General features: G+C 34.5%; 1 protein-coding gene across 9 annotated transcripts in view; it reads left to right on the forward strand.

Annotated features, from left to right (window-relative positions):
- LOC126883082 (zinc finger protein 585B-like) overlaps positions 1–22,068 on the forward strand; it is a 121,754-nt gene that overhangs the window by 91,458 nt on the left and 8,228 nt on the right. For 2 of the 9 annotated variants that reach the window (XM_050648675.1, XM_050648730.1), the window contains one exon: positions 14,733–15,578. The exons of 6 other annotated variants lie outside the window; for them this stretch is intronic. In XM_050648675.1, coding sequence (XP_050504632.1) covers positions 14,733–14,812 — 80 coding nt within the window. In that variant the 3' untranslated portion in view covers positions 14,813–15,578. Of the gene's footprint in view, positions 1–14,732; positions 15,579–22,068 lie in introns of those variants that run through there. One more of the 9 variants, XM_050648543.1, reaches the window with a different exon arrangement.

Here is a 22,068-nt window from a genome sequence, read left to right on the forward strand (position 1 = left end):
TGACTTTTTTCCAACTCTCTCAATCATTCAACCCACTTTTCCCCTTCCAACTTGCCAAGAATCAGAAACAATCTTTTCCATTCGACAAACAAACAGTCATTTTCAAAATTATTCCGACCATCCTTAATTACTTTCGGGGAAACTCTACAACATTCACTCGGGTTGAAACAAATATTAAAATTCCAAACTTTCTTTTAAACCACCTTTTCTAGAAAGTGATAATTACATCTACCTGTGGGTTCTATAGTTCTCGTAATAAACAATCTATTTCCATTTTAAATCTAAATACATCGTCCTTTTCACTTTAATTATTCACAAAAGTCTTTAATGGTTCATCGGAAAGCTCATTAAAAGAGAAATCCACTTACATCCAAACTAAATTCTAATAAATATTTACAGCTCAATATACAGGGTGTATCAAATTGATGTGCCCGCGTTATTAAATAAAAAAAATTTAATTTAATTTTCATTTTGCCTTTGATTGATAAATTGAAAACACAATAACATTCCCGCCTTGTTTTGAGATAAAATCAGTATTAATAAGTGCAACAAAAATATGATTTTCTCTCGACAACAACACTTTTCTATTGTGTCAAAATATTGAGTCCCACCTGAAAAACAAGTGCTTTCTTTTTCCCAGTGTCTGTACTTAGATGGGATAGGGTAAGTTTTCGATCGAAAATTTCCTAAGTCTTTAGTCTCAAATGAATTTTCATACTTTTTGGCTACTCTGTTTTCTTCATTTATTAAATTTTCACATTCCCTCAATATTACACGCAGTTCCTTCTCCTTTTCTTCTCCACATATCAATTTTCTTTCTTTTTCCTCCAATTCTCTACACATGTTTATTGTGTATTCTGTCTTCTCCATTTTGCATACTTCCTCTTTAAATGCCGCAGTCTCAATTGTATCTTTTCCGCCTTCTTTTTCTATTCTGATCTCTTCTTCTTCTGGGCTCATCTCATCTTTTGAGGAATCCCAAGCTTCATTTTCCTGTGTCAATCTTTTTTCTTCCTTTTCTTTTTCTGGGCTCATCTCTTCTTTTGAGGAATCCCAAGCTTCATTTTCTTTTGTCCATCTTCTTTCTTCTTTTTCTTCTTCTGGGCTCATCTCTTTTTTCGAGGAATCCCAATCTTCATTTTCTTTTATCAATCTTCTTTCTTCTTTTTCTTCTTCTGGACTCCTCTCTTTTTTCGAGGAATCCCAATCGTCAATTTCTTTTGTCGCTCTTTTTTCTTCTTTTTCTTCATCTGGGCTCATCTCTTTTTTCGAGGAATCCCAGGCTTCATTGTTTTTACTTATCTTCTGCTGCTTTCTCCTCTTTCTTCCATGTCCTTGCTTCATTGCCACATTCATTTCCACCGTTTGTTTTTTGTCTGCATTATCCTTTTTTCGTTTCTCATGTTCCTTGTCCATTTCCAGAATGTTCGGTTCTTCTTCTTTTTCATCTGTGATTTTCATCGTGTTATTTTTGAAATCTATCACCACATGTTTTTCTGACAATTCATCCACTCCTACGATCATATCATGAATCATGTTTGGCATTATAGCACATTGTAGTGCATAAAATTTCTTCCCCAATCGAACCTTTATTCGTATTCCTTCATTTATTGTTGCCAAAGTCCGTTTATTTGCGCCCACTAATTTTACCCTGGGAATTTTGTAAATTAAATTCGTCAAATTAACCTCTTCTATTAATTTCCTGTTAATCAAAGTAATTTCTGACCCAGTATCAATCATAATTTTAATCGGTTTCTCATTGATAAAACCATCTACAAATTTTAACTTTTATCAATTTTTCCTGCTAATTTAATAAATTCCTTCGGGTGACAAAAAATTCCTGTTTGTTCTTTTGTTTTTAGTGATCGCTTTCGTGAACAAAACGCTTGCTGTTCTTCTTCGCTTCTTCTTCCGTCGCTTTGTCTCTCATCCTCATATTCATATATTTGCGTGTTGTTTACCGCTCTTCTGTTTTCTCTTTGTCTGTCGGAACCGTATCGGTTTCCACGATTTTCCTGTTCATTCCTTCTATTATCATTTCTGTCCTCTTGATTTGTGCGGGTGTTATTTCTATTCTGGTTTTCTCGATATCTGTCTTCGTTCCATTGCCGATTTCTTTGTTCATAGTTTCCTCTTCCATTGTCTCTATTTTCGTTTTCTCTTCTTGTATAATCTCTCCTAAAGTTCTGACTTCTATCTCTATAGTCTCGATTTTCGCGTTGTCTATAATTATCTTGCGATCTTCTTATTTCTCTTTCTCTCATTTTTGCTTCTCGTATTTGTAAGAATTGGCACAAACTGTCGATATCTTTGTAGTTTTGTAGAGTTATGTGATCTTCTAAGGTATATTGAAAATGTCTGGCTATCAGTTCTACTAGCTGTTCGGATGAGTAATTGTACTGTAGATGTTTTGCATTATTATATAATTGTAGTGCATATGTTTTCTCTGAAATACCCATTCTATCATGGTACCTCCCATTTTGCAATTCCTTGTTTATTTCTAGCTGTTGTATTTTTCCCCAGAAATAACTCAGGAACTTTTGTTCAAATTTATGCCAATTGTCCAATTCTTCTTCTTTGCTATTGAACCATAAACTTGCCTCATCTTTAAGATGGTTCCTTATCGTTTGTTTGGCTGTCTCGAAGTTACCGATGTGTCGTATTTTCTTTTTTAAATTGTTTATGAAAATTACTGGGTGTAATTTTTTTACATCCCCGCCAAATCTTATTTTCACATCCTCTGTACTATGGATAATCGTTTCTCTTCTTTCTCCGAAATTCTGTTGATTCTTGATTTCCTCCATTTGTCTTTCTATTTCTCGCCTGTCTTCTTGTAATGCGTTTTCAAATTTGGTTTCCAAATTTTCTAGTTCCTTTTTTTGGCAATTTGTTAACTCCTCCATTTTATTTTGAATTTTCATTTCTTGTTCTTTCATGTGGTCCTTCATTCTCATTTCATACTTTCCTATGCGTTCCTCATTTTCTTGTTGTTCTCTTCTATTGCTTGTTTCATTTTTTGTTGTGTTTCATCCATTTTTTGATCCAATTTTTGTTGTGTTTCATCCATTTTTTGTTGTGTTTCATCCATTTTTTGATCCAATTTTTGTTGTGTTTCATCCATTTTTTGATCCACTTTATCCATTTTCTTTGATGTTTCTTCCTGATTTTTATCCATTGCTTGTTTTGTTTCCTCCTGATTTTTATCCATTGTCCTTTTTGCTTCATCCATTGCTTGTTTTGTTTCTCTTTGATTGTCATCCAGTTTTTGTGAGTGGAGTTGCATCAGTTGTAATAGTTTATCTATTCCTGATAATTCCTGTTGTTCTGATGCCATGATTGTTGTTTCGAAAATGTCTTCTTGTTCTATATGTTCTTCTTGTTCGAAATGTTCTTCTTGTTTTTTGTTTTCTTTGCTTTTGCTTCTGGTTGTTATCGACATGTAGTTAAAATTTTATCCCCGCCTAATATGAAATTCGAAAATACCTTGTATGCTGTCGAGACGAAACATTTTTTTCCTCCCCAAATATAATCAATATATCCCACAAATTTTTAAATATTTCAAATTCAAATCAATCAAAAATAAAATAAACATGTAAACTGTACCTAGATAAAAAATTAAGTCAAACAAATATTTCAAAAATTTTAAATATATCAACTTTTTCCGACGGACAAATAAATTTTCCTTCACCTGTTTTTCCGTTTCCCATTCCCTTCAAATTCACAACCAGAGATACTTTAATGCCCCACGTTGGGCGCCGTGTTGTTATGATCTGCTTTTTATTAATTTTATATTAATTATTATTTATCTGATTAATTATTTAATTGTCGCAAATCATACATAAAAATGAATAAAAATCTCAGGGTGCCTTTTTATACTATTAAAAAAAAATCTAAATTATCTCACGTTATACTTATCTTCTCTCGTGGGTTCAGTATCTCTTAGTTGATCCTAATCGGGATAAAATAGGGAAAAGAAATAAAGCAAAATATTAAAATAAACATACAGAATTGTCTTTTATTTGTCAAAATCAATACTCTAAAATCTATCAAATCTAAAACCTGTGGACACAGATGTCCGAATGAAATCTTTACCACTTAAATTTATTATAGTTAAAAAAAAACAATTTATCGGTTTGTTCCCGATGACTTTGGTAAAACAAACTAAACAAAACAAATTTATGTATTCGCAAGATTAGCTATACTTCCTATTTACTTTTAGAAATATTGGAATTTTAATTCATATGCTTTTTACTCAAAATTTTAGTTTCCGAACATAAAAATATCTTTCACATAAATTGACTGACCTTTTGCTTCACTCACTCTGATGTCTTCTCGTGACCCAAAACAGCTCTCCCTCGTTGACTATGTTAAAGGCTACTCATCAAAGCCCTCTCCGTTCTCCAGCTTCAAAACTATCAGCATACCAGCACCAATTCTCCAACAAGCCGGGCCTCTTTTGACACATACTCGATTCAAATAAAACTCCAAAAATTCTCTGCTCTCCTTCTCACAATAATACAGAATCAAAGAGGTATTTCGTCTCTATTTGATCTGTCTCTCGTTCCACTTTTCAACACTATTCTCCACTATCAAACAGCCACTGGTACTTGCTAACTATCTATCCACGAAAACGTCGAACTGCTCTTCAGCGATGCCAAAAACATAATGACTTCTTTTTCAAACTCTCTCAATCATTCAACCCACTTTTCCCCTTCCAACTTGCCAAGAATCAGAAACAATCTTTTCCATTCGACAAACAAACAGTCATTTTCAAAATTATTCCGACCATCCTTAATTACTTTCGGGGAAACTCTACAACATTCACTCGGGTTGAAACAAATATTAAAATTCCAAACTTTCTTTTAAACCACCTTTTCTAGAAAGTGATAATTACATCTACCTGTGGGTTCTATAGTTCTCGTAATAAACAATCTATTTCCATTTTAAATCTAAATACATCGTCCTTTTCACTTTAATTATTCACAAAAGTCTTTAATGGTTCATCGGAAAGCTCATTAAAAGAGAAATCCACTTACATCCAAACTAAATTCTAATAAATATTTACAGCTCAATATACAGGGTGTATCAAATTTATGTGCCCGCGTTATTAAATAAAAAAAATTTAATTTAATTTTCATTTTGCCTTTGATTGATAAATTGAAAACACAATAGTATATATGTAGAGGTGGTAGGTTTAGTAGAACTTCTAGCGCATCCGTTGGGGCTGTTCTCATGGCTCATGTAACACTCAAGCATGCAAATCTTTGTTTGCTACTGAGCAATCGAATCGCCCCGGACTGTTGCGTTTTGTTCCACCACGCCACTGAACCGTAAGTTAGCATGGGCCTTATAACCCTTGTGTATAACCAGAGGTTCATTTTAGGATTTAACCCCCAATTCTTGCCACACATTCGTCTACATCTGTTCAGGGCCATAATGGCCTTCTGTGTGACTTTTTGAATGTGTGCATTCCATGTCAGCCTCTGGTCGAATATTACACCTAAGTACTTGGCCTGACTTGTGAATGGGATTTCTACTCCCTTGAGCGCTAGTGGCTGTAAGCCTTGCAGTGCTCTTTTCCTGGTGAAGGGAACAACGGATGTTTTTTGAGGGTTAACCTTCAGGCCTTCTTCCTCACACCAGCTGTCCACCATCCTCAGAGCGACTTGAAGTCTCTCTGACATTACTTTGGTACAGCGTCCTCGAACTACAATTACCAAGTCGTCCGCATATCCCAGACAGTAAAAACCCTCCCTGGAGAGCGTGTTAAGTAGGTCGTCCATAAGCGTAGCCCACAGTAATGGGGATAGAACTCCTCCTTGTGGGCAGCCGCTTACTGCCTTCGCTTCAATGGTGGCTTCACCTAACGAGGACATCATGATCCTATTTGCTAAGGTCGCCTTTGTCCACTCGCATATGAAGGCAGGAACTCCTCTCCTTTTAAGCGCTTCCGTTACAGACTCGAAGGAGACGTTATTAAACGCTCCCTCCACGTCCAGAAACGTCGCCACCGCTATCTCTTTGTCATCTAGCGACTTTGAGAGCAGTCTGTTAAGATCATCCAGTGCCAAGTCAGTTGACTTTCCTGGCTGGTATGCATATTGACGATCGCTAAGTGGTTTTTCCATCAGCACATCGTCCCTAATATACCTGTCTATCAATCTTTCCAGCGTTTTTGCTAGGAAAGAGGATAGACTTATTGGTCTGTATGACTTGGTAAGCAAGATACGCTCAGAATAAAGTTGATCCCATTTTTGGGTAAAAACAACTGGTGAAAATAACTCCATTAGTATCCCAAATGAAATTAATCCTTACCGCTTCACAAGCTACTTTACTTATGTATTGTTTATATGCTCTGTAAGTTTTGTCGGTATAAAGTGTTTATTTATAAAAGGGCTGTAGTAGAAAGGGCTTGAACAAGTCACTAATCACGAGTGTATGCATTTTTTTATATTTAGCTTAACTCGACAACTAATGGCCATTTGCTTGGTACAGTGGATTTTCCCAATCAGGTACCTAGTGTAGTGGGTAGTGTGTGTGTTGAGTAAATGTCTTGTTACTTAGCAAAGTCGTCATTGTTTTTGCAAAAAGGCGCTAATTGTATCCAAACGTCTGCGGTCCCTCCGGTGAGTACCGATCGCACAAGGATGGAAACTATTTTCATTTATTAATTTTTAATAAATGAAAAATTCTCTACCCAGGGTATGCAAATTTTGAACAGTCATATCTTCACCAATTTTTATCTTCCAAAAAGCAAAAAATCTGAAATGTTCAGAAAATCAAAACCTATATTTTTTACTCTTTAAGATTTTTGGTACCACTAATAATTTCATAGTTATTTAAAAAAAAGACATTTTTTTTTCAAAATTTAAAAAAAATTTGTTAAAGGTTTTTTCAAGATTTTCATAAATTTTCAAGATTTTTGTGCCAAAAAAAGGAATCAACATTATTTTAAGCTTTACTTGCTTAATTTTGATACTTAAAACTTGTTTAAAAAAAAACAAAAGTAAAACTTTTTAACACTTTAAAAAAGTTGTAATGCTTTTTCACCGAAAAGTGCTACATTTTTTGGTAATTTACGTTGACATATTTGATTTAGAATTTGTCGAATAAGAATCTACTTTTCATTAGCTCCAGTTATGCTTATACTGGGTCTACATACTTCATACATACACCATTTTTTTAAATTGTGTATACGCTATATTTTTTCGATAAAATACTCAATTTTTTTTTAAATGTGTTTTTTTGTTGAAAAATGAACATATTCACTCGCAAATAACTCAAAAATTATTGATTTAGTGAAAAAACTCGATAGAAGAAAAGTTACTTAGAATTAATTAGTTATCCATTATTTTGAGTGTATGTTTTTTCACCCCTGAAGGGGTGGCACTCATATCCAGGACAAAATCACATATGGACACAATATCCCTTTTTTTCTTTGGCATATTAGCTATGGAATATTAATGAGAAGTTGTTGCGAAATGTAAAAAAAAAGAAAAATGATCTTCTTTACATTGTCGTAATTTATTTTTGGAGTGACTACTTCCCAAAACAACATAAATATCCGTAAATTTGTTCTAAGTAAATGGTCGATATAAAGGGGCCTTCTTCTTATGGCCGCCTAGGAGCCCATGATGTCTTAAACGGTCACTGAACCTGGACCTTTCCATAGCTGGATAGTGTGATGCCTAGACATTTAATTAGATTTTCTGTTATAACCACGCAGTTGTCTTTTTTGGAGAAATTAACATGTTAAATTTTCAAGCGGTTATATTAAATTGGTGCAGCATACTTTGTAAATCATCTTCACTTTGAGAGATTGGTATTGCATCGTGTGCATAGCAGATTATTTATGTTGTTATTTCAAACTTTAGAATGGGAATATTATGAAGATGTGACGATAGACAGCGAAAAACTGACCATCAACCAAATACCAAATAATTTTTAGTAGACTCAGACAACTATGGAACGGAATAGTCGGAGAGATAGAAGCGGATTTTGTGCGTGATAAGTAATATGGTTAGTATATAAGTTCAACTTCGAAAGCGCATAATTAAATGCTACATTTGGTCAGTCCTCTTGTATGGTGTCGAAGCATGGACATTAAAAATATCCACCATTAACCGTTTGGAGGCCTTTGAAATGTGGCTGCACAGAATGTGGCAGTCCTTAAGAGAGCAAATGCTACCCGCGAGCTGCTTGATAACATCAAATATAGAAAGATGGCCTATTTTGGACACGTAGTAAGGGGAGACCGGTATAATATTCTTCAACTTATTATGATGGGTAAAATCGAAGGACGTAGAGGAATTGGTAGAAAGCAGGCCTCTTGGTTGAAGAATATCCGGGAGTGGACAGGAATAAAGAAAGCAGAACACCTATTTAGAATAGCTCGAGACAGAGACAGTTTCGCCATGTTAATCGCCAACGTCAAGGGGACTTGATAGGGCACGTTAAGAAGAAGAAGTAATATGGAAAAACTATACGGGAGTATGTTGAATTAGTTGTGTACACGACTTTCCCCAACGGCCGGAAACCAGAGTGGGGGACGAGGGTAGTTATAAGGGGTCAAAATTTTTATTATTTTTTTTGTGACGCTCATGATCGAGATAGTGCACCAAAATTTGGGAATAAGTAGGTCATGACATAATTAAGTAAAATCTCTAGGGGCGGAACGCTGCGTGGTCGACAAAGGGGTAGGGGTAAATATAAAAAATATAAAGGGTTTTTTGCGACATTCGTGATTGAGGTAGTGCACCAAAATTTGGGAATAAGTAGACCATGACATAACTAAGCAAAATCCCTAGAGCCGGAAACCAGAGTGGGGGACGAGGGTAGTTATAAGGGGTCAAAGTCGCGATTTTTACAAATTTTTTTGTGACGCTCCCCTGTGATATTCACCCCTGCCCCACCCCTTTGTCGGGCACGCAGCGTGCCACCCCTGGAGATTTTACTTAGTTACATCATGCCCTACTTATTCCCAAATTTTGGTGCACTATCTCGATCATGAGCGTCACAAAAAAATTGTAAAAACCGCGACTTTGACCCCCTTATAACTACCCACGTCCCCCACTCTGGTTTCCGGCTCTAGGGATTTTACTTAGTTATGTCATGGTCTACTTATTCCCAAATTTTGGTGCACTATCACAAACGTCGCAAAATACCCTTTATATTTTTTTAATTCAACCCTACCCCCACCCCTTTGTCGGCCACGCAGCGTTCCGCCCCTAGAGATTTTACTTAGTTACGTCATGACCTACTTATTCCCAAATTTTGGTGCACTATCTTGATCATGAGCGCCACAAAAAAATTAATAAAAACCGCGACTTTGACCCCTTATAACTGAGCTCGTCCCCCACTCTGGTTTCCGGCCGTTGGGGAAAGTCATGTATTGTCCTTTTCATGATCATTTTTCAGTGCGTAACAAATGATAGGAAAAAGGGTAAGTCCGTGATAATACACATTTATGACATTTATTCTAACATGACATTTTAGTTAAATCTGACAGTTGTCACATTTTATTTTCAATTTGGAATAAAAACAAATCAAATGTGTTTCTTGCATTTATAAAATGGTATTTTCTTTGATTTGTATAGTCTTATAAATTATACAGATTATATTTGTAGTATTATTATCTAATTAAAAAAAAAATATTTTTTTATTATGGCGCCATCTATCGACAACTAGAATAACTAGAAGAAATGTTATAAAAATGTCACCGACGAAATGTAATCACCGACGTGCCTTTTTTTCTGTCACATACAATTTAATGCGTTAGAAAGAAATCGAAAAACTGTGACGCACTGAAAGATGATCATGAGAAATACTGTACACAACTAATTCAACATATCCCCGTATAGTTTATCCATATTAATTATCACGCACAAAATCCGCTCCCAGCTCTTAGACTAGAAGTAGTAGATGTATTCAAAAGGATTGCTGCGTTGTAATGTAACTGAAAAGACAAGTGTTGGACAAAGCTAATTGTTGAATAGCGACCAAGAGCAAATAAGACAAGTGGAGGCAGACCTCAAACCAAATGGACTGGTGATATCAAGTCAACGGCTGGACACGAATGTTCAATACCAGTTCAACCATATATAATACTTTCGATTTTGTCGGGAACTCCGTAAAAAGACTCCTTAAAACAAATGCCTAAAAAGGCCTCATCGTCTTAATAAATGTTTTGATTCAAACTATGTACCTACAACTAAATATGAATATAAGAATTAAACAAACTAAGTTATCAATCGAAGCAGCGCAGAAAATGACAATAAATATCGCCTCCGTACCACCAGATTGACAACAGGTGGAATACTTTCTTTGGTTACACCTCCTGAGACTTTTACAATTTATAAGTCATACAGGTGCGGAGAAAATTAAGATGAGAGAATTTTAAATAATTCACAACTCATCTACTCAGCATGGTAAAGCTCCAACAAGAAAGATTCCTTAATACTCAAAAGAGTAAATGAATTAAAAATGTATAAACATTCTCAATTTCTTTGCAAAACGAAAATGCAGCAGCTGCATAATACTCTGGTTAAAGCGGAGAGTGCAGGAAGAGTCTATACCGGTTTCGGAGATCTTTTTCCCCTCATCAGTAAACCCATATCCTCTTCTCTCCGCTTTAACCACTTACCATAGCTTAGGGCCTTCCCGAATTGCAAAGAAAGAAATGTCACGGATGAACTAGGGCTATCTACCGGAAAACAAACTAAGTTATCAATCGAAGCAGCGCAGAAAACGACAATAAATATCGCCTCCGTACCACCAGATTGACAACAGGTGGAATACTTTCTTTGGTTACACCTCCTGAGACTTTTACAATTTATAAGTCATACAGGTGCCGAGAAAATTAAGATGAGAGAATTTTAAATAATTCACAACTCATCTACTCAGCATGGTAAAGCTCCAACAAGAAAGATTCCTTAATACTCAAAAGAGTAAATGAATTAAAAATGTATAAACATTCTCAATTTCTTTGCAAAACGAAAATGCAGCAGCTGCATAATACTCTGGTTAAAGCGGAGAGTGCAGGAAGAGTCTATACCGGTTTCGGAGATCTTTTTCCCCTCATCAGTAAACCCATATCCTCTTCTCTCCGCTTTAACCACTTACCATAGCTTAGGGCCTTCCCGAATTGCAAAGAAAGAAATGTCACGGATGAACTAGGGCCATCTACCGGAAAACAAACTAAGTTATCAATCGAAGCAGCGCAGAAAACGACAATAAATATCGCCTCCGTACCACCAGATTGACAACAGGTGGAATACTTTCTTTGGTTACACCTCCTGAGACTTTTACAATTTATAAGTCATACAGGTGCCGAGAAAATTAAGATGAGAGAATTTTAAATAATTCACAACTCATCTACTCAGCATGGTAAAGCTCCAACAAGAAAGATTCCTTAATACTCAAAAGAGTAAATGAATTAAAAATGTATAAACATTCTCAATTTCTTTGCAAAACGAAAATGCAGCAGCTGCATAATACTCTGGTTAAAGCGGAGAGTGCAGGAAGGGTCTATACCGGTTTCGGAGATCGTTTTCCCCTCATCAGTAAACCCATATCCCAGAAGATCTCCGAAACCGGTATAGACTCTTCCTGCACTCTCTGCTTTAACCAGAGTATTATGCAGCTGCTGCATTTTCGTTTTGCAAAGAAATTGAGAATGTTTATACATTTTTAATTCATTTACTCTTTTGAGTATTAAGGAATCTTTCTTGTTGGAGCTTTACCATGCTAAGTAGATGAGTTGTGAATTATTTAAAATGCTCTCATCTTAATTTTCTCGGCACCTGTATGACTTATAAATTGTAAAAGTCTCAGGAGGTGTAACCAAAGAAAGTATTCCACCTGTTGTCAATCTGGTGGTACGGAGGCGATATTTATTGTCGTTTTCTGCGCTGCTTCGATTGATAACTTAGTTTGTTTTCCGGTAGATGGCCCTAGTTCATCCGTGACATTTCTTTCTTTGCAATTCGGGAAGGCCCTAAGCTATGGTAAGTGGTTAAAGCGGAGAGAAGAGGATATGGGTTTACTGATGAGGGGAAAAAGATCTCCGAAACCGGTATAGACTCTTCCTGCACTCTCCGCTTTAACCAGAGTATTATGCAGCTGCTGCATTTTCGTTTTGCAAAGAAATTGAGAATGTTTATACATTTTTAATTCATTTACTCTTTTGAGTATTAACCCGCCGTTACACGCGTCTTCTATTGTGACGTGGTTGCACGCGTATGAGCGTCGCCCTCACCTACATAAATTCGACTTATTTCGAGGAAGAATGAATGTCAACATGTAAAAATATAAAATGGGTTGTACTCACATATTATAGAAAGTCTCGTAAACCAATTTTTTTTATTAATTTAACAAAAAAGTAAAAATAATATAGATCAAAAGCAAGTTTTCTTAATTTTCAATTTCAGCAAGCCACTGAAGAAATTAACATTCTTTACGCGAATTCATTTTAACTACAAATACAAAATAAAATTAAAAACTGTTCTGAAGTTATTTCTTTGTGGCATTTATGTAACTAACTATTAATATTTTGTATTTTGATAACGACGTCCGAGGTGGAATTCGAAACGTCAATAAAATCAATTTTTCAAGTTAAATTGTAGCTTATTTCCCAATTAGAATAGGTAAATTTAAAAATGTGTTCTTAACCAGTGCCGCACCTAGAATTTTCCTCTGGGGGGGGGGTTTGCTTAGGCACCGAAAGTTTTTTGTATTATTTGTGAAAGACAAGTTACATTTTCCTACTTTCTTTTATATATATTTCTATATGCTCTGGGTGGGAGTTTAACCCCCAAACCCCCCCTCGGTGTGCCACTGTTCCTAACCTAATCCAAACAATAATATTTTAATTAAACCTACCTAAATATTAAATAAAAACCTAAAAGTTTCTTTGAGATAATAGAAACGTGATTTCACTGTGATTGCACGCGCAGTGAGGAATTCCCTCACTTGAAGAGGGATGTCTCTTCTTTCAACTATCACACAGCACACTGGCCGCCTGAAATATTCTATAACTTTTTCATACCCTCTCATAAACCATGCTAAAGGCATTCCTGGGTGCTTAAGGTTATCGTATTAGTTTACACAATTTCATTGGTTATAAACAAATATGGTGAGGGATTTCCTCATAGCGCGTGTAATGGCGGGTTAAGGAATCTTTCTTGTTGGAGCTTTACCATGCTGAGTAGATGAGTTGTGAATTATTTAAAATTCTCTCATCTTAATTTTCTCGGCATCTGTATGACTTATAAATTGTAAAAGTCTCAGGAGGTGTAACCAAAGAAAGTATTCCACCTGTTGTCAATCTGGTGGTACGGAGGCGATATTTATTGTCGTTTTCTGCGCTGCTTCGATTGATAACTTAGTTTGTTTTCCGGTAGATGGCCCTAGTTCATCCGTGACATTTCTTTCTTTGCAATTCGGGAAGGCCCTAAGCTATGGTAAGTGGTTAAAGCGGAGAGAAGAGGATATGGGTTTACTGATGAGGGGAAAAGATCTCCGAAACCGGTATAGACTCTTCCTGCACTCTCCGCTTTAACCAGAGTATTATGCAGCTGCTGCATTTTCGTTTTGCAAAGAAATTGAGAATGTTTATACATTTATAAGAATTAAAAATTTACTACAAGGCTTATAGCCTACCTAATCAAAACGTTCGACATGTCCTACATTGTTAATTTGACAGTATCCTAAATGATAGAATGCGTCTGTTACATTTCTCCATTTTTTTCTAGAAATTATTATGGATTCATCGATGATTCTTTGTTTTAGCTCTGCAAAGTTGGTGGTTAATTTTATATATTCTACTTTTCAAATATCACCAATAAAATAATCTTTAGGATTCAAATCGGGCGAACAAGGAGGCCTTTCAATACTACCTAATCTACCAATTGGGGAAATGTCTGATCTAAATAACGGCGAACATTTACACCAAAATCTGCTTGAGCTTCGTCTTACTGAAACCTGAAACCATATCTCATTGAAATTGGCTCCAAACTTGTTTTTCACGACAGGTACAATTATTTTTATTTCTAAGCAGCATTTCATAATATCGCTTATTAAATTCCTTCTATAGTCTTCGACTTAATTAACTGAGTACCCCTATGCCCGATCATACATTTGGTTTTGTTGGTCTTTGAGTATGGTTTTCAGGTATCCAGTTTGGATTTACCTCACTCCAGTACCTTAAATTTTGGCGATTTACATTCCCACACTGTGTAAATATTGCTTCGTCGGAAACCGGAAAGCATATTGTATTAACTCTTAAGCTCCTAGCGTTACATATATGTAACTCAGAAACCGCTAAAATCTTAAGCCTTAAATTCGGGAAGTGATTCTAATTTTAACTAGATGATAATGCAAGACTTTCAAGGGACACTTGTTTACTAGTTTTCAGCAGTGGGTTCGAGGTTTTGATCTAACCTGTTTGTTTAGTTGAGTATTTTATGTGACGGTTTTTGTTATTTATGGTAAAAATGGATCTCAAGTTTGAGTAAGTATATTTTTACTATTCTTTTGTTATTATATTTTGTTTAAAGTGTTTTCAATTGAGAATAAATTAATGTCTTTTCTTATTGATAATATAAATTTTTAGAAATTTTATCCTGGTTTTGTAAAAAATGCCTTTAATTTTTGGTGTTACATATATGTAACGCTAGGAACATATGGGAGCAAAACTCGGAACTTTTGGAATTGTAACGTTTTATTTGTTCCAGAAAAGGGGTTTTCTCTTCAAGAAGCGCTGGAGATGATTGATGCCGTCGAAACTTTAGACGTTGATGCTATATACATATAGGTACTGAAACCCCAGAATTGAATGTGCTTACAGACGAGCAGTTTGGTGATGAGGAATATAATGATTTTAACAGGCTGTCCGAGAGAATTCTAAAAGCATATGTTGAACTTGTTTTACGAATAGTGAAAGATTTCGAAATATAATATGATGGTATTGACGAGGCTCAGCCTTCCAGATCATCAGCAAAAGCTAAAAAACTAGTGAAAGGAAAGTTGAAGTTGATCTTATGGACCAGAATGTAGTGCCATACCATACCAAGTAGGAATTTGGTCTAAAAAATTATGGTGGTGTCTATTTACATTGATGCTGGGCATAACTATGGACATAATGGTCTATTTACATTATGCTGGACATACCTGGACATAATAGATCCTACAACTAGAATTTCGAAGGTATCGAAACATCGTATCTTACGAAATATGGTATCAAACCAAAAGATCTCGTCGACTGGCCATCTTCGTCCAAAGTAGTCGTAGATATAAAATATGATAAGATTGATCATCTCCTGACCTATATTCCTGATAAGAAAAGGAGACGTTTTGCCGATGAATGCTGTAGTTCATATGTGCGTACCATGCAAGTGCAATGTGGGAGTGTGCATCAAGTGCAACATAGATTTTCATCTACAATAACTTGATTATGATTTTTCATTTATCTAGTTTTGTATTTGTTTGTTATTTTGAAATTTATAATCGTAAATATTTTAAATATGTTTGCTCCTATATCTTCCTAGCGTTATATATATGTAACGGCAATTTTCTAAAAAATCAAAAATAATTAAGAAAAAAAATATATGTATTTTCTTTTAAAATCTTCTCCTGAATACATCAAAATAAAATAAAATAAAATTTTCTATTCAGGATCTTAAGGGTTAACAAAGCTCCCGTCATTTATTATTTTATTCATCATTACATCACTAAACTGTAATCGACGACCAATCATCATTTACTTCTTGCAACAGCTGCCTTTTGTAGAGTTTAAATGAATTCTTATGTAATACCCTAGAATAACCAACATCAAGTATTTGTGCAGGTCTGTGTAAGGATGTATATAGGTCTTCGACGAAACTCTGCATTAAAGTTACTGAAAGTGGATATGAACTATTACTTCCGATTTCGTTGAACATATTTGCATGAAAATTGGTGAGTGGTTAGAAGATATCTCAAAGAACAAAGGTGACATGGTGCGAACTTGCGCTTTTACCCTGGAGGTGGATGCCACCCCTTATCGAGGGTGAAAATTATTTTATTAGGAATAACCCCATGATTCGATAGAGGGACAAATTCTAAGCAAAATTTATTATATAAAATTATTTAAATAAATCAAAACTGTTTGAGTTATTAAAGATAAAAAAAAATTATTTTTTATGAGAAAAATGCATGTTTTAACCGATTTTTCACAAATAACTCAAAAACTATAAGTTTTTACGAAAATGTTGTTATTGTCAAAATTGAAGCTAATGAAAAATGAAATAAACCTTTTACTAAAAAATCTTTTAATGTTAACTTAAAGTGAGTTATAGGTAATTGAATGTATATTTTTTCGGCGAGTACCCAAATCTAAGTATTCAAGCTTAAATAACGGGAAAACGATGCATTTTATAACATAAACTTATTAAACATTTGTCAAAGTATTTGGAAATATCTATAAAATGAGTACCCGAACGAGTCGTAAGCACTAAAACTAAAACTCAAAAATTTTTCAAAAATTTATCTTTTAAAATTGTTTTTTTTAATAACTTTAATTTTTATGACATTAGGTTCACCTAAAATACATTTGAAAACTAATTCCAAGGGCTATTAAACCGCGTTGAATTTAACCTTTTAAACCCCTTATTTTTTTAATAATAAATGGTTAAATGGCCCCGCTTGCATGATTCTCGCAGCAAAATTTAAGTTTCAAACATTTCTATCTCGGTTATTTTTTACCCTAGAGAAATAGTAAAAACAGTAAAATATTTGCTACAGAAAAAACTAAAATTTGGTTATATGTATATCATTTTTTACATACATTAAGTATTCTTAGAGTTATTATCAAAAGAATATGCGAATTACAATAATTTTAAAAATTCTGATTCTTTTAAATTACATCTTTTTTTCAAAAATATGCATTCTAAACCGATCAAAATTATTAAAATAATTAACTTATGCTAATATAAAGAAATTCCTATACGGATTACTATACATTTTAATTTTCGTGGAAATGGCATATGTTTTATTTTGCATTTTTTACAAAATCGAAAGTTTTTTCTTATTTTCATCGTAACTTGCTTAATTTTGATGCTATTAACTTCTTCTGGAGCTCATTTGATAGGTATTTGAAGTGCTTTGACAAGTGTTTAGAAGGTATATTTTATAAATTGCATCATTTTCCCGTTATTTAAGCGTGAATACTTAGATTTGAGTACTCGTCGAAAAAAATATACATTAAATTATCCATAACTGACTTTGAATTAACATTAGTTTAGTTGTTTAAGTAAGGAGTGTATTTAATTTTTTATTATTTTCAATTTTGACAATAATAACTTTTTTGTAAAAGCTTATAGTTTTTGAGTTATACGTGAAAAACGGCTTTAAAACATGCATTTTTTTAGGAAAAAATAAAATTTTTGATCTTTAATAACTCAAAAAGTCTTGATTTACATTAATAACTTTATCTAACAAGTTTTGCTTAAAATTTGTCCCTCTGTCGAATTTAGTATTATTTTTATTAAAATAATGTTTACCCCCGAGAAGGAGTGGCATCCACCCCCAGGGTAAAAGCGCAAGTTGGCATCATGTCACCTTTGTTCCTTGTAGTATCCGCTAACTACTCACCAATTTTCATGAAAATCGATGAAGGTTCAACGAAATCGGAGGTGAAAACTTTCAGTGACTTCATTATAGAGTTTGTTGTAATTTATAACAGTTTTTGGTCTAGCTGTCCGAATGTTATTTTTTACTCGTCCAGTTTCCTCAAAGCGCTTTACAATTTTTTGTACCGTCGCACAGTGGTTCCGAATGCTGAAAACGTGGTCATGAGGCGAAAAAAAAGTCCCTATTTAGGGATTTTCATGTTAACAGTTGTTTTCTTATACTATCGTAGAGTCCTAATACGCAGGTATGAGGATCAGACTGGATGTATTCTGATTCACAACTCAGGAACAAGTGGGCCATGTCCGGGGTTATTTTGGCCGGCAGAGAAAGTGAAAAAGAACGCGTGTATTGAAAACGCTGTAAAACGTTTTTTAGTTTATCAATTTTATCGCTGTAAAGCATATTCTTCTTTTTTTAAGTATGTAGTAATGTAAGATGTAACTTAAATCAACATTTATTAACAACAAATGCCTTAAATTTGTTAATACATAAATAGTAAAAATATACTTGAAATAATTAAAATTTTGTAAAGATGCATTCAAAAAGTACAAAATTCTGCATAATTCTGCGAAAAATGTTTATTAATCTTAAAACATATAGTAAGGAGATACAGAATCACTTTGGTTTAGCTGCCTATAACTGCCTATGCATTGCTGGCAGTTGTTTGAATACAAATGTGGGAAATGACGTATATAACATGATTCTGGCGATTGTTCAGTATGTATGGGCAGTCGTACATAAGTAATAGGTTTTGAATATTGTACTTCATACAGAAAATGTATTGGTAATCAGCAGTTTCAAAAGTCACTTATAATATAAAATTTTAAACAAAAATGCGGCTAAAATAAAATTTTCGAATTTCCTTCGTTCATATTGGATCCGCCATTTTGTTTAAAAAAAAGTAATGTTAGATTTGTAATCAGAGATCTTAACCAACAAAATTTGACAAAAAATTTTTCTTTTTGATTGACATTTTCAATTTCTTTCCGCCATGTTGGATCCGCCATTTTGTTTTTCAGAAAAAATAATGCCAGATTCGTAATCAGCGATGCCAAAAACCCTTAGGAACGAAAGTAATTCCAAAGTGTATAAACAATATACGCTTTTAAAAGTTCATGACCACGTTTTCGGCATTTGGAACCACTGTGCGTCGCCTTATAGATAGAAGAATAATTTAGGAACTTTACCAAGCTGCAGACGGGGGTTGTGAATTGCAACTTTTTAGAATTCCCTCTTGTCTTCACTGCAGCATCCATCTGGCTTGCAAATTTTAGAAGCCATGGAGGTATTACCAGGGAAATGGACCAATAAGTTTTCAATTTAAAAATCTTTTAGTAATATTTTTAATATTTTTCAATGTTATTAATGTTGCTATTAGGATTGAAAACTTTACCTTTCTATTCGAAATAAGTTTCTACACATTCATACAGAAACTTCGTCGAAAACTTTGTAAGCGTTAATATATTTTATATTTTGCATGAGAACGAAGCGTCGCGTCGGATGAAAAAAAAAGGAAGACAGATTTTTGTCACAAATTGAACGAGGAATTCAAGAAAGATTTTTAATTTGGAATATTTCAGTGGCGTACCATTTTTATCTTTAAAAAATTTCAGACCATTACCCGCACACGCGCCAATGGTAAATGTAAAATTCTTAATTGCTTGTCAAAACATGCGCAATAGTTATGTCTTAAAAACCACCAAATTTCACTTGCACAACTCAATCGGTTTTAGAACAATAAATAAACCGACAGTTTGTAAGAAAAATTTTAACACCCCGTATCTCGGAAACAAATGAAAATCGAATAACATACGAGTTATTTTTGATTATTTTTACGTATATTATACAGTCTTAAGGACTTGGCATCGAGGCTTGAACTTGAAAGATATTGTCAAAATACGTTCCGTATTAAAATATAAAAATTTAGTGTAACAAAGTGAAAAATAAACTAATACAAACAAACTATAGTGAATTTAGACAGACGACAGTGCTCCCGATAAAAATAGTTCGTCAAAATTCAGCAGAAATCAGTGAGTAAGCATTGCAAAAAGCATAATAACCTCTCAAACAATTAATAAACAACAGACAAAAACATTCCGATAAGAGGTGAAGTTCCGTCGAAAATAAAAGCGACGTTGCCGGCTATTGAAAAATTTCTGCAATAAAGCCGAAACATTAATACGAAAATCTATATCTGAGTAAAACTTTAAAGTGCTGAGAAGGGTTGACGCTCCGCCAAGTCGATTGGGCTGACCCCCTTACCGCGGTACAATGGAGCAGATATTAGAAAAATTAGAGAGAATGGATGAAAGAAATGTAAGAATCGAAAGCAAAATAGATAAAATGCAAGTAGACCTGGATAAATTAAATAAAGAAAACGAGCAGTTGAAAGCAGATAACCAAGCAATGAGAACTAAAATCACGGAACAAGAAGTTAGAATTGAATTACTGGAAAGACAAGCCAGAAGAAAAAACATAATAATACAGGGGGTCGAAGAAAACCAAACAGAAAGCGAACAAGAGATGATAAATAAGATAAAGGGGATAATGAAAAAAATCGACGTACAACCAAACCTAGATGAAGAACTGGTAGAGATGAGAAGAATAGGTAGACAAGGTGATCCCCAAAATGTACCCAGACCCATCTTATTAGAAATGAAAAAGGAATCTACGAGAATGGAAATTCTGAAGGCTGCTAAAAACCTAAGAGGAACTAAAATATATATCAATGAGGACTTCCCGAAAAAAATACTACAAGAAAGGAAGCATCTTCTCCAGCACATGAAAATGGTACGCCAGGAAGGACACACAGCCGCACTAAAATACAACAAATTATGGATAAATGGTGAACTGTTCTCACTGGAGCAACTAGAAGGCATGGATGTAAATTACTGGAGGAAACCTGAAGAGAAGAAGAGTAACGCTAGGACAATAAACGACAGATCCCCCCTATCTGATGATATAGATCCACGCGGAAAATTGATAAAAATGACGTCAAAAAACTAACAAAACATATAACAAAAGACGGCGACAGTATAACGGAGTTGGCAATGAATACGGACATGAAAATATTTGTAAGAAAAGACGCAAAAACAAAACAAAAACAAATAAAATAAAAGACAAAAACAGGAAAATAAGAATAGGAACGTGGAACATTAAAACACTTCTAAGACCAGGCAAAATGGAAGAGTTTGCAAAAGAAATGACAAAATACAGGATGGAAATACTAGCGCTACAAGAAATAAGGTGGGCAGGAGAAGGGATGATCAATAGAAGAAACCACACAATGTACTACGCAGGAGAAAGCAAACAGGGTCGCAATGGAACCGCCTTTCTAGTTAGTAATAGCGTAAGAGACAAGATTATTAACTTTAAAGCGGTTGATGGAAGAATATCATATATAAGAATGAAAAATAAACAAGCAAATTTAACATTTGTTAATATATATGCACCTACAGAGAATGCTCCCGAAGAAGAAAAGAATGAATTCTATGACAAAACTTGAAGAATTGTACGAAGAAATACCAAAGAACGACATACTAATCCTATTAGGAGACTTTAACGCAAAGATAGGGAAAGCAGGCACGAACAGAGAAATCGCAGGAAAAGAAACGATCCATCAAAATACTTTTGGCAAGATTCCGGCAAATATTGGAAAAAAGGAATGGGAAACACACTATAGAGAATTGTTCAAAAAGAAAGGCGATGCTGAAAATGCAGAAAATGAAGAACAAATAGTAAATAGGAATGAAGAACAATCAGAGCCTCCCTCATACAACGAAGCATTGGCGACCATAAACAGATTAAAGACAAGGAAAGCAGCAGGACCAGACGACATTATAAATGAGTTCTTCAAGAAAGGGGGAGAGGAACTAGCCCACAGAATCCACAAGCTGATAGAACGAATATGGGAAGAAAAACGCATGCCGAACGACTGGAATTGCGGTCTGATAACACCAATCCCTAAAAAAGGTGACAAGACGAAATGCAGTAACTACAGGGGAATCACGCTATTAAATACAATGTACAAAATATTAACTAATTTGATCAGACAAAGAATAGAAAAAGAAACGAGAACAAAAATAGGTGAATACCAACATGGATTCAGAGAAGGTAAGTCAACAATAGATGCAATACACATTGTAACGCAAATCGTCGAAAAAAGTTACGAGCATGGAATAGATCTACATATACTGTTTATTGACTACAAGCAAGCCTTTGACAGTGTAATAAGGGAGGAGCTAATTAATGATATGAAGCAACTAGGCATTCAAGAAAAACTAGTAAGTCTCACGAAAATGACGATGAAGGAATCCAAAGCACAAATCTTAACAAGGGAAGGCCCGTCAGATGAAGTACAAATGGAGGTAGGTGTCAGACAGGGAGACTCCCTATCAACAA

This window comes from Diabrotica virgifera, chromosome 1 (assembly GCF_917563875.1).
Source record: "Diabrotica virgifera virgifera chromosome 1, PGI_DIABVI_V3a".
NCBI lineage: Eukaryota > Metazoa > Arthropoda > Insecta > Coleoptera > Chrysomelidae > Diabrotica > Diabrotica virgifera.